The 14,368-nt window shown below is 41.4% G+C and overlaps 1 protein-coding gene across 1 annotated transcript; it reads left to right on the top strand.

Moving 5' to 3' along the window:
• The first annotated feature begins 6,489 nt into the window (after positions 1–6,489).
• On the top strand, positions 6,490–11,728 carry vgll2b (vestigial-like family member 2b). Its single transcript, XM_040041511.1, is given in 5 exon segments — positions 6,490–7,034; positions 7,449–7,791; positions 9,716–10,032; positions 10,034–10,163; positions 10,629–11,728. Coding segments are annotated over 5 exon segments (921 nt in total). The 5' UTR covers positions 6,490–6,947; the 3' UTR covers positions 10,673–11,728.
• Positions 11,729–14,368: the final 2,640 nt, after the last annotated feature.

The following is a 14,368-nucleotide window of genomic DNA, read 5'->3' as shown; positions in this document are numbered from 1 at the left end:
ACCACATGCCTTTAAAGGCTAAATCTGTGCAAAAAATGTGGATTCATTGTCATTTTCTGTCAGATAGTCACCCTGTCATGACTTTCTGATGGCAAAGGCAAAAAAACCTCTCCCTTTTTGGTTGGGTTGTTGAACTGCATAAACAGGATCTCTCGCCGTGCGCCATTGCTGCTGAGGTGGGATGCAGTAAGACATTTGGAATTTCTTAAATGATCCTGAGAGTTATGGAACAAAAACGTCAAGTGGAAGACCCCCAAAAATTTCACCAACACTCAGCTGGAGGATCCAGTTGCCTGTCTGTCAAGACACTGGATGATTCTCGACCCAAATCAAGGCTGTTACTGGTGCCGACTGCAGCTCCATAACCATCAGACATCAGAGACTGAAGAGCTTCAAAAATAAAAAATGTCTTCAAAGGGCTCATCTCCTTGAAAGCCACAAAACTGACTGTTTGGACTTTGCAAGAGAACACCAAACATGTGACATTGAAAGTGGAAGAAAGTTTTATTCTCTGATGAGAAAAATTTAACCTTGATGGTTTCCAACGTTGCAGATCCCACCTGAGATGTTTTCTACGTGGCACAGTGGAGAGGGTGCCATAATGGTCTGGGATGCTTTTTCCTTCAGTGGAACAATGGCGCTTCAGGAGGTGCAGGGGTGTCAAACGGCTGCTGGCTATGTCCAGATGTTGCAGAGAGCATCCCTCATGACTGAGGACCCTTGTCTGTGTGGTAACGACTGGGTTTTTCAACTGAACAACGCTACAGTACACAATGCCATTTTGCCATTTTTCATGTGATCTTAAACTTTGGATCGGGATTGTATGTAATTGTTGCTATCTGCTGCACTCACTGCTGTTTTTCTTTCATCGCTACAAAACTACACTGCTGTTTTGTTGATTTGTGGTAATCTGAATCACACAGGCTACTTGGAACAGAGTGAGTGGAGTCAAGTGTGGCTCCACTATTGTCATTGCAAACTTTGCATACTGCTACTACTGTATTTTAAAGTTTGTCGGTCCTTGGGGACGCACAGACCCCTGGGCACTTAGCGATTGCCTAGTTTGCCTGGTTGTAAGCTGAGCCTCTGAATGAATGAATGTACTTTGTGAGTACTGAGTACTGTGTGAATGTACTTTTTGGGGCATGCAAAGACAGCTGAAACTCTTTGGAACTTCCCTAAATAAACCAAAACTTTGATTTCCTCTGACAAAAACCAAATCATCCAGTTGTCCATCATTTGCAGACACTATTTAGTTTTCTAGGTCTTTATCACCCACTAGTGTTGTTTCAGAGGATAATACTCCAACACTAGTACTTGCTATTTCATGCTCTTGCCACAAGATGGACACCTAGACACAATCCTGAATTTTCAATTTAACTTGGGCACTAAAATCAAGTTGTTGTTTTTTTTTTTCTTGTGTGTGGCAAGGCCAAGAAATCCAATTATCACAAATGATCCTCCACTTATTTTCCCATGAGTTCCATTATAAAGGAACTCTGCTCACTTACACGAGTATAAAAAGCATTTCACAAGAAGATCCTTTTCTTGAAGTTAACTTTTTCTTTATGTGCTTATCATGTGTTTGATTTTGACCATGCAAGACTCAGTGACACTAATTACAAATGTGTCTATATTGATATTGCCTCAGCTTGTAAGTCATCCTTTATAAACTTATTAAGAATATACCCACTCATTCAAAGACCCAGAGTCATTTTCATCTCAAGACCAACTTTTAATATATTTTAACAAACTGTAATCTTCCAAAACATGTGGTATTATCTACAGTCATTTATGTCACCAGCTTCTAGCCTCTGTAATATTTAGTTTGTAATAGTTAACATCATGCATGCAGGGCACTTGAGTGAAATGGTGACCCCCTCCACCCCAATCTACTGTACGTGCCATGTGACTAAATTGCACCTAAGAAGGCACGATACAGGGCCAGGAATAACCCCATCTTTGCAGCTCAGACAATGTCAGCGATGGTCCAAGAGCAGCGTAAAAGCCATTACTCCAGAGATGAAGTAACGCAGATAAGTGTTGAAGAATGGGAAATATAGCAGACTTAACAAAGAACAAATGCAAATAGGGATGACAAACCAGTAGCAGTGACAAGACATTTGACTTGTGAAACATGCCTAGGACAGTAGCATGGCATGCATGTATCATATTCCACCTTTCATCTCTCAATCATTTTTGGGTGCTTGACTTTTTTTTCCCTGGGGCTTGTTGACTGCTGTGGATTGGACAGGTGGCATAGCATGGCAAAGAGCTGGCTGCTTACCAGCCAATAAAAATAGCTGTGGTCTCCATGATGTCACCGGTGAGTAAATCATAGCTCCTGAGAGTAGGAAGAGAGAGACATAAAATGATTAAATAACTGCTAATCTCTGTTTTGCATGTTTGCACGAGATTTTTTTTTCAAGAATTTCTCTTGAAAGTTTGTCTTGTTGTTTTTCGACCTCATTTGTCTAAGTTTGTGTCAGTCTCTGCATGTACTCTTTATGAATTTGGCACGTCTGCATTTTCAGATTCACGTGTAAACACTGAGAACGATGTTAAACCGAGCACAAGGAAAGACTGTTGCATTACTCATGCCTACCATCCGCAACACTGCCATCTTGAGCCAGTCACACTGGCTGCAGTTGCCAGAAAGGGTGTACAAACTAAAGCCGGAGTCTGATCTCACTCCCATACCTGTCATTCTAAAGCCACAACACTATGCTGCTGATGAGGAACCTGATCTGTCGTAAATCTTCCCTGTTTGACCATGTGACACGACAAATTTCTGATTCTGCCCTCTGTCCACCCTCCGCATCTCTTTCCCCCCACCCCCTTGCCACCAGCATTGCCCTTCTAACTGCAGGCCTTGCTGGCACCCTGAAGCAGGAATGTCAGGCAGTAAGGTGACAATCCCACATGCTCAGATGAGAGGTCCTGTGTGCATCTTTCTTGTGTCTGTATGTTTTCTTTTGGCCTTACTGTATATCTGTGTGTGCTTTTCAACGAGTTTGTAATTTTGTAATTTTGTGTGCCTCATTCCGATGACCAATGCAGTTATGTGGCGGCAAAATTGTCTCAGCAATAGGATGTTAGGAATGTAGCACTTGTCAGGCTCTCTGAGGATGCTGTTAATTCACATTCTACCCATTTAATAAGGTTAGCCTCCAATACAGTAGGGAATTGAGTATATTTAGCTAGGGAGCACATTGCTTGTTGTATGATTGACTCCCCAGCAATAGTGAAATTTTATTTTCTGTCAGTGTATTACAGATCTGTTTAATAAATATATTCTAAAAAAGCCTTTTATATCTGTCTGTGTACTTCTAAATAACCAGCAATTTTGCATATTTAAGAACATTGATTCTAAAAATAAACCAAAACATTATTGCTGATTTCTTTGCAAATCAAACCTTGGTTTTAAATTTGTGAAAACGTTTTTCCCAGCCCTCAACAGTACTGGTATTATTGCATGGTTGCTTGCTCAAGAAGGTAATTCTTGTAAATTATTGCTGGAAGGAGCAACAGCTCCCTGATTGTGTTATTACCTGAAAATGGATATCATGAAATACTCATTTTGGGGCGTGGCAGTTGTCAGAATTCAGAATAATATGATGATGATTATCTAAGGTACCTTCAAAATTATTTCTTAAATATTTCAAGAAACACAGGAAAATTTGCTGTAAACATTGAATTGTAATGTACAACTTAAGACCAAAAAATTGTTGACAGACTGAGATGCATTTAGGCGACAGAATTGATTTTTTTTTTTAGGCTCCTGAAACCATAGACTTCCTCAAATAAAATACATTCTATATTCACTGTAAACACTGCTGTGGAAAATGGCGATTAATGCCAAATGCATGTGATTTCTACTGAAACGGTAAATTTGTGCATGTTTCTTAACTTTCTTTAACTAACTTGTAGATTCAAACTCTGGAAACTTGGGCCTTGGTGGTCCGCGGAGACAAAGCGGAGGTTGTTTGACGAAGAAAATAGCTGCACACATGCACATTCTATCACAGAGGATTTATCACCAACATTTGTGTAGAAGGTTGAATGAGCCAGACCTGTCCATATGTGGCCCTTTGTATGTATGCATGTGTGAGTGTGTGTGTGTGTGCCTGGGTGTCTGTGTTTCTGATGACACTTGGTGATGATTTTGAACAGCTGAGATGAGTTTGTGAACTGGACAACGGGGCAGCTGTACATCTCTGTCTTGGACATATACACACACGTACGCGCACACGCAGGCACACATGCTCACTGAAGCATATAAACAACAGTGGAATCCTGAGGGGCCGACCCCCTCGGGACCAAGCCACTCTGAGACCTTAATAAAGGACTTGTTGTTTCAGGAGGTAGGTTATATGGTTTCAGGTTCATATTGCAAGCCCCACTTTACAGACCATCACCATATGCTTACTGATCACATTTTCCTCAGTGGCATTTACATCTTAATAAACTTTATATTCCTTTTGACAGTTTAACTTCAGTGATCTTTAAAAAGACAGTGGTACACGGAGCATTCACAATTATTTCTTTAATGTTCTCAGGTATTTCTAGCACAGAGTATAAACTATTAATGGTGGTGTTGCAATTTGAATAGTGGTCTAAATAAAACCTGGTTGCCATTACTACCTCAGCCGGCCCGCAAATCTCAGCCAATGAAAGACTTTGCCTGGTCAGACCTCTTTTAAGAGAGGCGGGGCTTAAATGTGCTGAGGGGTCACAAGGAGTGATGTAACCTGTGTTTATTTTCAGCCTATACACGTAAATGTAGACACCACCAAACACATTTCCCCTCAGAAACACACACAAGATAAATTAAAGATGTGTGCACACTGTTCTTCCCATGCATAGAGTTTGGCATACACTATTAAATATCACTGACAAAAACAAATGAAGCAGCTGACTAAATTTTGGACTTTGGGACCAATGCCATGTTCTTGCAGGCTGACTGTCTCTCTCGCTGTCTTCCTAGTTTGGTCACTTGATGACAAATGTGGCCACATGTATGTGTGCACACACACTCAGCAGCACTCTCTTATACACGCAATCGCAAATGTACACAGGGGTTGGCTATGGCTGGGGAAGTCAGGGTGATTAAATAGAGATAAGGCGTGTGTATCACTAGGGAAGACAAGTGGAGGGGTGGGGGGAGCAGAGACAGAAAGAGTTACAGAGACAGAGAAATTTAGTCATGGCCATTAATACTAATAGTGGCCTCCCTTCCCTTCCGTCAGCTGCAGCTGTTGATCACGCTGGTGTAACAGTGAGCTTTCTAGCATTGCATCACTCTCTTTCTCCTTGACTCCTGTGGCGTCCTGCATTACATTACCCTGCATGCACATAGATCTGGTAGCCCCTATTCCACAACTTACTGCAAGGGCAATGCACTGGAAGCAGGGAAGCAGGGCTAATGCCCAAATAAGGTTATTAAAATACTTACGTGGCTTAGAAAGTGAGATTCTGTTGCTGTCTTGGGATTATATACAATGCTGTGCCGCGCATTATAGAGAATTATATCACACAGCTTTGAAATAATAATGATTAAAAGCTGATAGAAAAAGAGAAAACTTACATATTTAAGCATATCCACTGCTATTTGAGAGCATACTTGATTAACTAGCATGCCAATAACCTGCTACCAGTTATTCACAGTATGTATGATGTATGCATAGCAAGATGTTGGTCATGTTCTGCATCTAGAGAACGCAGCAAAGGAACGATGTAACTTCCAGAGGAGCTCGTCCACTAGCATACATCAGAGACATTCCACCTCATCTGACACTCGTCCATGGAATTCTGCGAACTTTCCACACTATTCTCCCAGGCATTCTGAAGTGCCTGTCAAAAAGACTGGCATGCCTAAACATCAGGCACCTGTAAACACTTAAAACAAGCAAAAGAGGCTGCACTATTGGAAAAAGTGTTCTTCACTTTGAATGGTTGTTGTTTTGAATTCCGTGTTTCTGTGGTGCTTGTGATTCTCACTGTTTGTGTTAGTGTGTGTGAAAATATCTTTTTATTTGCACTTCTGATAGGTGATAATTTGTCATAGATTTGTGCAGAGTCCCTTTCTCCTTTATGCTGGTATGACCAGTGTATGCAACCTATAGTTGACACCTATGTGTCATTCTCGGAACCCACTAAATACTTCAGATGACTTGAGGGTTTACTTGGCAACCGATAGCTGTTTTAAGACCATGGATACACTTTCGACCTGGACTGAACACAAAGTTTTTAAGTATCCAAAGTACATGGAGACGAATAAAAAAATCGCTGAACCACGTGTATCATGTGCTCATTGTTGTGTGGCCAGTTATAAAGCTCAGTGACTTCATCCAAATCTATTTGTGTAACTAGATGACATTCTATTTAACCCTTTTTTTTTTCTACACCAGGATTACGATGGTCTGGAGTCATAATGATTTACTGTGTGCTTACAGCTTTTCTAGAATACACTCTTGCCCACTCTTTCAATTTTATATTCACAAATATTGACATAATTTACGCCTATATGTTTTAAATGAGCTTTTACACGATTACACCCATCAGGCAGTTAATTTCAGTAGTGTGTCAAATTTGCTCGAAAGCGATCTGTTATAGATGTTATGCCAGTGGGAGTCTTAATGTCGGTGATGTGGGGTGTTGAGAGCTGGTAAAGGTGGGAGGGGTTGACACAAAGATGTACAGGACAGGACACCCTCATGCTTGCTCCATAAACCTCACCACATTTTGGTACCGCAGCTGTGTGGCGCACGCAATGAAAGCGGAGAGGTGCGCTCCTCCTGGAGTGACTATGCCGAGCCTGGAACGGGCTTTTGTGCACTGATCGGCGACTAAGAAGCTCATTTCTCTCCGACATAAACGGAATGTTGACGCTCTCTCTCTCACTAAGGTCGGTTTCAACAGAGCATTGAAGACATCGCTCATTTACCATGAGCTGTTTGGATGTTATGTACCCAGCCTATGGACATTACGCATCGTACGCACCGACTGCTCCCGCTTTTATCAGTAACTTCCAGGTAAGAAATGAGCACATGTGGAAACGTTCTTGTGATAACTCTCATCTCAAGTATTGGAGCCTATTGTGCTAGTTAACAGATATGCTAATTTATGCAGCTTGTGCGTAAAAGCAAACAACCCGATTAAAAAAGTTATTTATTTGTTTAAGTTTGTGATTTAAGAATTAGTTTGATTTATTGAGATTTTTTCTTTATATCTGTACATGTCACACCAAGCACAGAAGTCACTCTGCACCCACTAATTAGCGCACAGCAGCTCGCACGCACACACAGATTACACATACCAGTGCTGCCTGATACAAAGAAGAGCATCGTGTCAAAATGTCTCATAGTCAGCTCCAGAACTGTCTTCTGCAACACCTGTTTCAACTCTCTCCCTGTTCTTCCTCTCCCTGCCCTCTAACACCGCGCCAGGCTGCCACAGGTCTAAATTGCACTTCATCTCATTGCCGGGATTTTATGGACACTCCCAACGGCCCCGAGGGGATGTCTGGGGGCCCAGGCACTGGAGGATCAACTTCCTCCTCTGCTTCATCCAGCTCTTCTTCCTCCTATACTCCTGCGGCTTCAAGGCCAGAAGAAGGCCCCAAAGAGAAGCAGGAAGCTCCCGAGGCAGAATACCTGACTTCTCGCTGTGTCCTCTTCACCTACTACCAGGGAGACATCAGCAGCGTTGTGGATGAGCACTTCTCCAGAGCCCTCAGCTCCTATATGGATGGTGAGGGCAAACGTCGGGCACCAGAACATCAGGGAACAGGTAAATTTCATTGCGCATGCAGAAAGATTATTTGACTCAAATAAAGGTCCTTGTACCAGCAATACAAAGTCATAGTGAATGTTTGGTGTTCTTAAAGAAACTGAAAACAAAAAACAAAAAACAAAAGATTTCAAGATGTATTTATAAAAATCAAATTTGTGCAGTATATGCACAAAAATAAAGCAACACCAATCAAATTTTATCAAATCTTTAATAGACTAATTTATTCTAGGCGTGTTTACATGACGATTGTTGGGTTTCTCCTAACTAAATCCTTCTCCTCCCATGTATTTAGGGAAGCACAGGTGGCATATTTGTCACAGTTGAGATATATTGCATGAGATTTTGAGGCCACACACGCTGAACTGACAGGGAGCGCAGCAGAGTGTCACACAGGTAATTTGGTCAGTTGAAGGGCTCATTTGTTCAAAAAGTTGTCCCTGGAAAGGTCGGGGCATCGGGTCAGGAAGGTTAGGAGCAGTTGGAAGTCAAATGGGTCTACTTTGACTCTTCCAGGCTAAAAGGTTTAAAAAAGACACAAGAGAGTCAGCGTGCATTGTTGGTTTTGTCTGTGAAAATCCCAAAATCAGACCTAGCTATAGTCAGATTTCTAATATCTGCCTCCCGGGTCTAAATATGACTCTGTGATTGCAGTATGTTTTGGCAACTTTATCTCCACGAAACGCCATGGATTTATGAGTTTATTGTGGCTTATGTTAATACCAAGTACAGATAATCCATAACTATCATCCAGAGAATCCTATAAAAGCTCAAATTAGTGTTAAGTAAAGATGTTCCTTTCCTCTTTTTACAATTTTAAATCTGATTGCACCAGGATGTAAAGTAAACAAAAATGTCGAAATGAATATTTTAAAGATGCCAGTGTTCTTTTTTGCTGCCAGCTTGACGATATCCCTTGGATATCCATGTAGGGCCTAAAGCGTCTACTCACTCTGTTGCTCTGTCGGTTTTAGTCTCTTTCCTTGTTGAGTCGGACGTCTTCATTTCAGCACCAGTGCACGCTCCCTGCCTCACAACAGATGCTATGTTTATACATGACCGTAAGCGCACAGCCTCGCTGCGGTATCCCCTTCAAACGTCTCCATGGCTGCCATTCTGTCTCTTGCTCCAGCTCTTGCCCCACAATGGTTGCTCAGTCAGTTGCCCACCTGCCAGTCAGATTTATATAAGTTGCGGTCATTGTGATATGGGCAGTGGGAAACGCTGCCTCTTGGGGGGATGCATGGGGCATTTTTTTTTCATATAACTATCCCATGGGAAAAATTATACTGCTAAAAACATATAATGGCTTGCTGACATTCTGTCAAGGGCGAGGAGGGTGGGGGAGCAGAGAAAACAACAGGTGGGGGTGCAGGAGACAGAAGAGAGGGTTGGCGGGTGCTAGAACGGGGCTAGAATTGCTTTTTGAGTGTGTGTGTGTGTCTGTGTCGGCTTGAGTGTGTTGTGAGACTTTCAAAAGTAGTGAGCTGACAGGAGAGTGAGAGATGTCACCACAGCAAGTGATTTAAGACCCTGTGAGTCTTGGGCTCGTTCCAGGTCAGAGCGCCTGCCTTATATAGAATTCCAGGGTATAGGGACATCGCGCTTTCTACCTTTCTCTTTAGCGCTCACTCCCCTCTGTCTGCTCGAACGTGGTTGTGTTTATTTCTGTGTCTTGTTGGGGCTAGGACGGTGTGACAGTATGATCCAATGGGGAAGATATCTGGGCCAGAGGGTGTAGCAGTCATGTGAGTGACATCTATGTTTTAGTATGTGTTGCTCCTCCTGCACAGCTCCAGCCTTTCCATTTGCTTCTATAAATCAATTCAATTCACTACGCAGTTGTGCAACAGTTCATGACTTGGCCTAAGTTTGACTGTTGTGCCTCCTCCTACCTCTTCTCTCCCACCTCTTCCCTTATTAGATACCCCGTCGCCTAGCAGTAGACGAAGCTTCCCCCCATCCTTCTGGGACAGTAACTACTCCTCGCCTCAGAGTCGCTCCCACTGTGAGACCGGTGCACCTTCCTATTCCATGGACCCGTACGCATCAGGGCTACACCCCAGCCTGCAGCACCCGCACGCTCATCCTCATCCACACGCTCATCCACACTCCCACCCTCACCCACCAGAAAGCTGGGGATATCCTCAGGCCCAAGCCTACGGCCCCCCACGGCCTCTCCATGAACTTTATTCACCTTCGGCTTTGGAGCCCCACTATGGGCCCCTACTCATGCCTACCTGTGAGGCCACCACATCTTCCCACCTTGCCAAGCCACTATGAAGTGAGCAAGCTGGAGCCCGCTACCTCATGGCCCAGTTTGCTCCCGCCAGGAGATGTCAGCCAGACCCTGGCCCTCAACATGGATGCAGGTAACCACTCAACCATGTGAGGCTTTTGGATGGTACAGTGCAGTTTTAGTGCAAGATTGAACTTTCATCCCTTTAAATTTAGCAACACAACACACCAAGCAATCCTGACTTTAAAATATCAAAGATTCATGAATAATATACAGTCAAATAACCATTTACACAAACACCCACACTCTGTTGCACACTGCTATACCAGCTTTCAGCCCCTGTAATGCTCTATATATGAAAACAAATGATCAGATGCAAACATATATACGCTCAGGAAGTTAAATAACTCAGTCACCATTATAGACACTCCCACGCATGCAGACACACTCACAAATGCACACAACACATCATAATCATCACAGGAGCCCCGCCACCCCACAAAAACAGGATGTTTGGCACAAGTAGACTCCATGACAACCTCTGTTCTGTGTTCACCATTGTCCTCCTCATTGTATCCTTTTCTTTTTTTCCCCTCAGGTCTCCAGCAGCACAAGAAAGGCAAGGAGCTCTACTGGTTCTAACGAGCCCTTCAGTCACAGTGACCAGCCATTACCAGATCCAATTAGTCCCTGGACCTACTTTGCTATTGTCGCAGCAGGTCCCTTTATCCCCCGCCCCCCTCCACCATACACACTTTGCATCCCCATCTACCCACCCCCTTCACTCTGTTTCTAGCCTCCCCTGCCAGTATACAGCCTTGCTCCAGGTCGACATGTGTGCACCATGGAGATAAAGCAAAGCGAAAGAGGGAGCGAGAGAGGGAGAGTGTCCGAACTGTCTGTAATCTGTGCTGTTGCTCTCTTTTTCTCAGCTCTTTTGGTCTCCCTCTGCTGTCACTGCACAGACCTTGGCAAGGTGGGAGCCACAGTGACCTGTTTGGACTGAGAAAGACAGGATCACAACAGACTTCTTTTTTTTTTTTTTTTTGCAGAGGACAGAGAGATGGAAGGATGAATGGAGGGACAGAGGGATGAATAGCAGAGAGTAGGGATTTCCTCCAATGTCCCTGGTTATCTCTGTCTCATGCTCTGTGTTGGTACAGTGGTTTTCATTATCCACTTATCTGCATTTCACAAATGCAACATTCAGTGATAAACAAGAGCAGCAATTATGGCAGTTTAAGCTCTGTGACTGTTATCATGAGGCCTTTTGTGTTTGTTATTATATAATACTGCTCTCTGAAATAAAGTGTTTATATTTATTGGTGTTTATGTGCATTTCTAAAATATTAGGTTGGCCAGTGTTCTGAATTTTTTTGTGTCAAGCTGATTGTGCTTTATATATATATATATATATTTTAAAAGAGGTGATAAAGCTGACCATACCAGATCTATCATCTATCTTATGTGGAGAATATCTCTCGCATCTACCACGATTTGTTTGCTCAGAACTATCAGGTAAAACTGAACTTTCAATTTGATGCTGTTCCATTTTAGTCCTTTTGTTCTCTGTCATTCGTGGAAATTTTGAATTTTGGCTTTCTTAATATTTGTGGGATTATTTTTTCCTTTTTTTCGGTGTGCTCATTTTTTCGTGTCCAAGAATGTGATGTCAATAAATATTTTTATGGTTCATTGTCACATCTCATAAATGTTTACCTTGAACGATGTTAGCAACATGAATATAAGAGAGTAATATTTCTAGATAATAAATACTAATATTAGCCTGAAGAAATTTGGCTCCATGGGAAGACTCCAGGTGTCAGGTAACATATCTGTGATGAAGGCTTTTCGGTCTGTTTCTAATTTTGCACACTTGTTGGGTGCCCTGACATTTTCATAGCTGTCTGATTCCCAGATACAGTAGCAGAGCCAGATGTGATCAAGGTTACGCTGTGCACCTCGTCTTATTTAAAAGGCCTTCCATTTGAATTCCTGCTTGCATTCACACTTTGTCACCTATAAAGTGGGAATGAGTGGCAAATGCCAGCCACGTGTAACCAGAGAAGAAGCAAGCCATCCCAGCTATGCACCAAATGTTGCTGTGTTATTGATCTGATAATCAGATTATGCCCTAAGGTATGCCAGTCTTGGCCACCGTCACAATTTAGTGGCTGTTATGTGTGACCCCTCGCCCCCCTTAAGAGAGCAGCCAACTATGTGATTGGCTTTAATCTGAGGAAACATGTAGAGTAATAAAATTAAAAGAGTTTACCAGGGATAGCTTTCCTTTCAGCTTCCCATTCCAACCACCTTACAGCCTTTTCATGCTAGTATTGTTGCTGGCACTAGCCTCTTTTTTTTTTACCCTCCAGGATCTAATCCATAGTAAGTGTGCAGCCACAGATATTGTCACATTGCAGTACATGGCTGTCAATAAATCCCACATAATGTGAAGCAGCACATTCAAGTGTAGTTTGTATGAGGAAGGCATAAATTGACTCACTATGGATAACACCAAGATTAAAATTAAAATTGATTTAACCTAAAGTTGTAGCTTAATTTGATTAATTACTGATTCGTTAGTTTTATTACTAACAGAAAGTGGATTTGGTTTGGTGGTTTCCATGTTTGTTAGTAAACTGAAATATTCCAAATGAAATAGTGACATCTCCTGGTGTGTTTATAGCACTGCAAAGCCAACAACAAATAAAGGTTTTACAGGGCACACTTACAACAGGTTGAGCTGCTGTAATGCAGCCAAGACACAGTTTATGGCGCTTTTACAGCAACACTGACTAAAACTAGCTATGAAAACACAAAATTAAGAATTAAAAAATAGCATGAGCTTCTTCTTTGAGCGAATAAATTGCTTTGCATATTTATCCATGACTACTGGAGAGCACCTGTCAGATCAACTGTCAAAACCATGAACTACTTTAGCTCATTTTTTACAACTATTTGACCAGTATTATCTCTTAGTACAGAGGTCACTGTTGATTACTTGGTTGATTATATATAGCTTTATCAATAGCTACTAACGAGCCCAATGCAAAAAAAAAAAAAACACCCTTGCATTTGCTCCAGCTATATAATCATTACACTGAAAAGACATTTTCATAAATGTGCACAGACTGTCTGTTAATAAAAAATAATACATAATCATGTGTAAAAAACATGGTACAGAAATTTGAGAACAACATGTTCAGGACAACATCTCAACATAAGGGAGCAAAGGTTAGTGGCCGACATTACTGAGCACTTTCTGAGAACCACTGATTGTCTCACTTGCACTATGCATTGGTTTCAGTAAGAGTTTATAATAAGACAAACCCTATGCTGACCCAGATTCAAAACAATAGTCATATGATGGCTCATTGGTGGTAGTCACATGATACAGGTTCCAGAGTCAAATGGCACATTATATACAAATACAAATTTACTACATGTTTGTGATCCAAATCTTCAACTTTTATTTTAATAATCATATGATTCACTCAGTGATCAACTGTCATCCTCCCTGCTTTAAATAAACTGGAATCTTTTAACCTGATTACTCAGTGTAAAACACAGTAAACTTGAGTTTTGTGCTTTACTCATCTGAATTTCTTAAACATGTGACTTTCCTGCTGTTTTAACTTTTAATATCTAACTGATACAATCATCATGTGCAAGCTAAAGGAGACAAATAAAAATGAAGCAAGAAACACATGTGATGTAGTATAAACAAGTGGTAGCAGAAATCACAAAACACACACAAAACTTTTTTTCTTCACTTTTAATTTTTCCAGATAAGTCCCTAGACCCATTTACCATAACATGTTCACATGCTTTACTTCCACATTTTTCCCGAAACAAGCAGACAAAAATGTACAAACTTTGATTTGTGAACTTCCATCCTCGTAATTGCTGTTGTGCTGACTCACGGTGAACCTGTTACTTGTTATGCATCCACGCTATGCTGCGCCTGACCGCTTCTGCTGGACTTCACAATAAAAACAAATCATTTTAATACTATGTGAGATTAATTTATCTAGCTGGGAGACATGCCACCCCCCAGGAAAAAAATAATGATATTTATTTATTATAATAAAATAATTAAACACATAAAATCAATAAAATCAACCTTCCTAATAATAAAAAAAAAATAATAAAAAGATAGCTTTATTATCTAAGAGATGCAGATGTTTATCTGTTCTGTATTACAATCTTCATGTTTGTCTACGATCGTCTATTGTGAATAGTTTTCATGACTCTACACATTTGTCTGGTTCCCATACTAACAGCTGTAGTTGTTTTTTTTTTTTCACACATTATAGGTTTTTTCACTTTAGAGGA

Source organism: Simochromis diagramma, unplaced genomic scaffold, assembly GCF_900408965.1.
Source record: "Simochromis diagramma unplaced genomic scaffold, fSimDia1.1 OVJJ01000304.1, whole genome shotgun sequence".
NCBI classification, from domain to species: domain Eukaryota; kingdom Metazoa; phylum Chordata; class Actinopteri; order Cichliformes; family Cichlidae; genus Simochromis; species Simochromis diagramma.
This window is presented reverse-complemented; position numbering and strand designations above follow the sequence as displayed.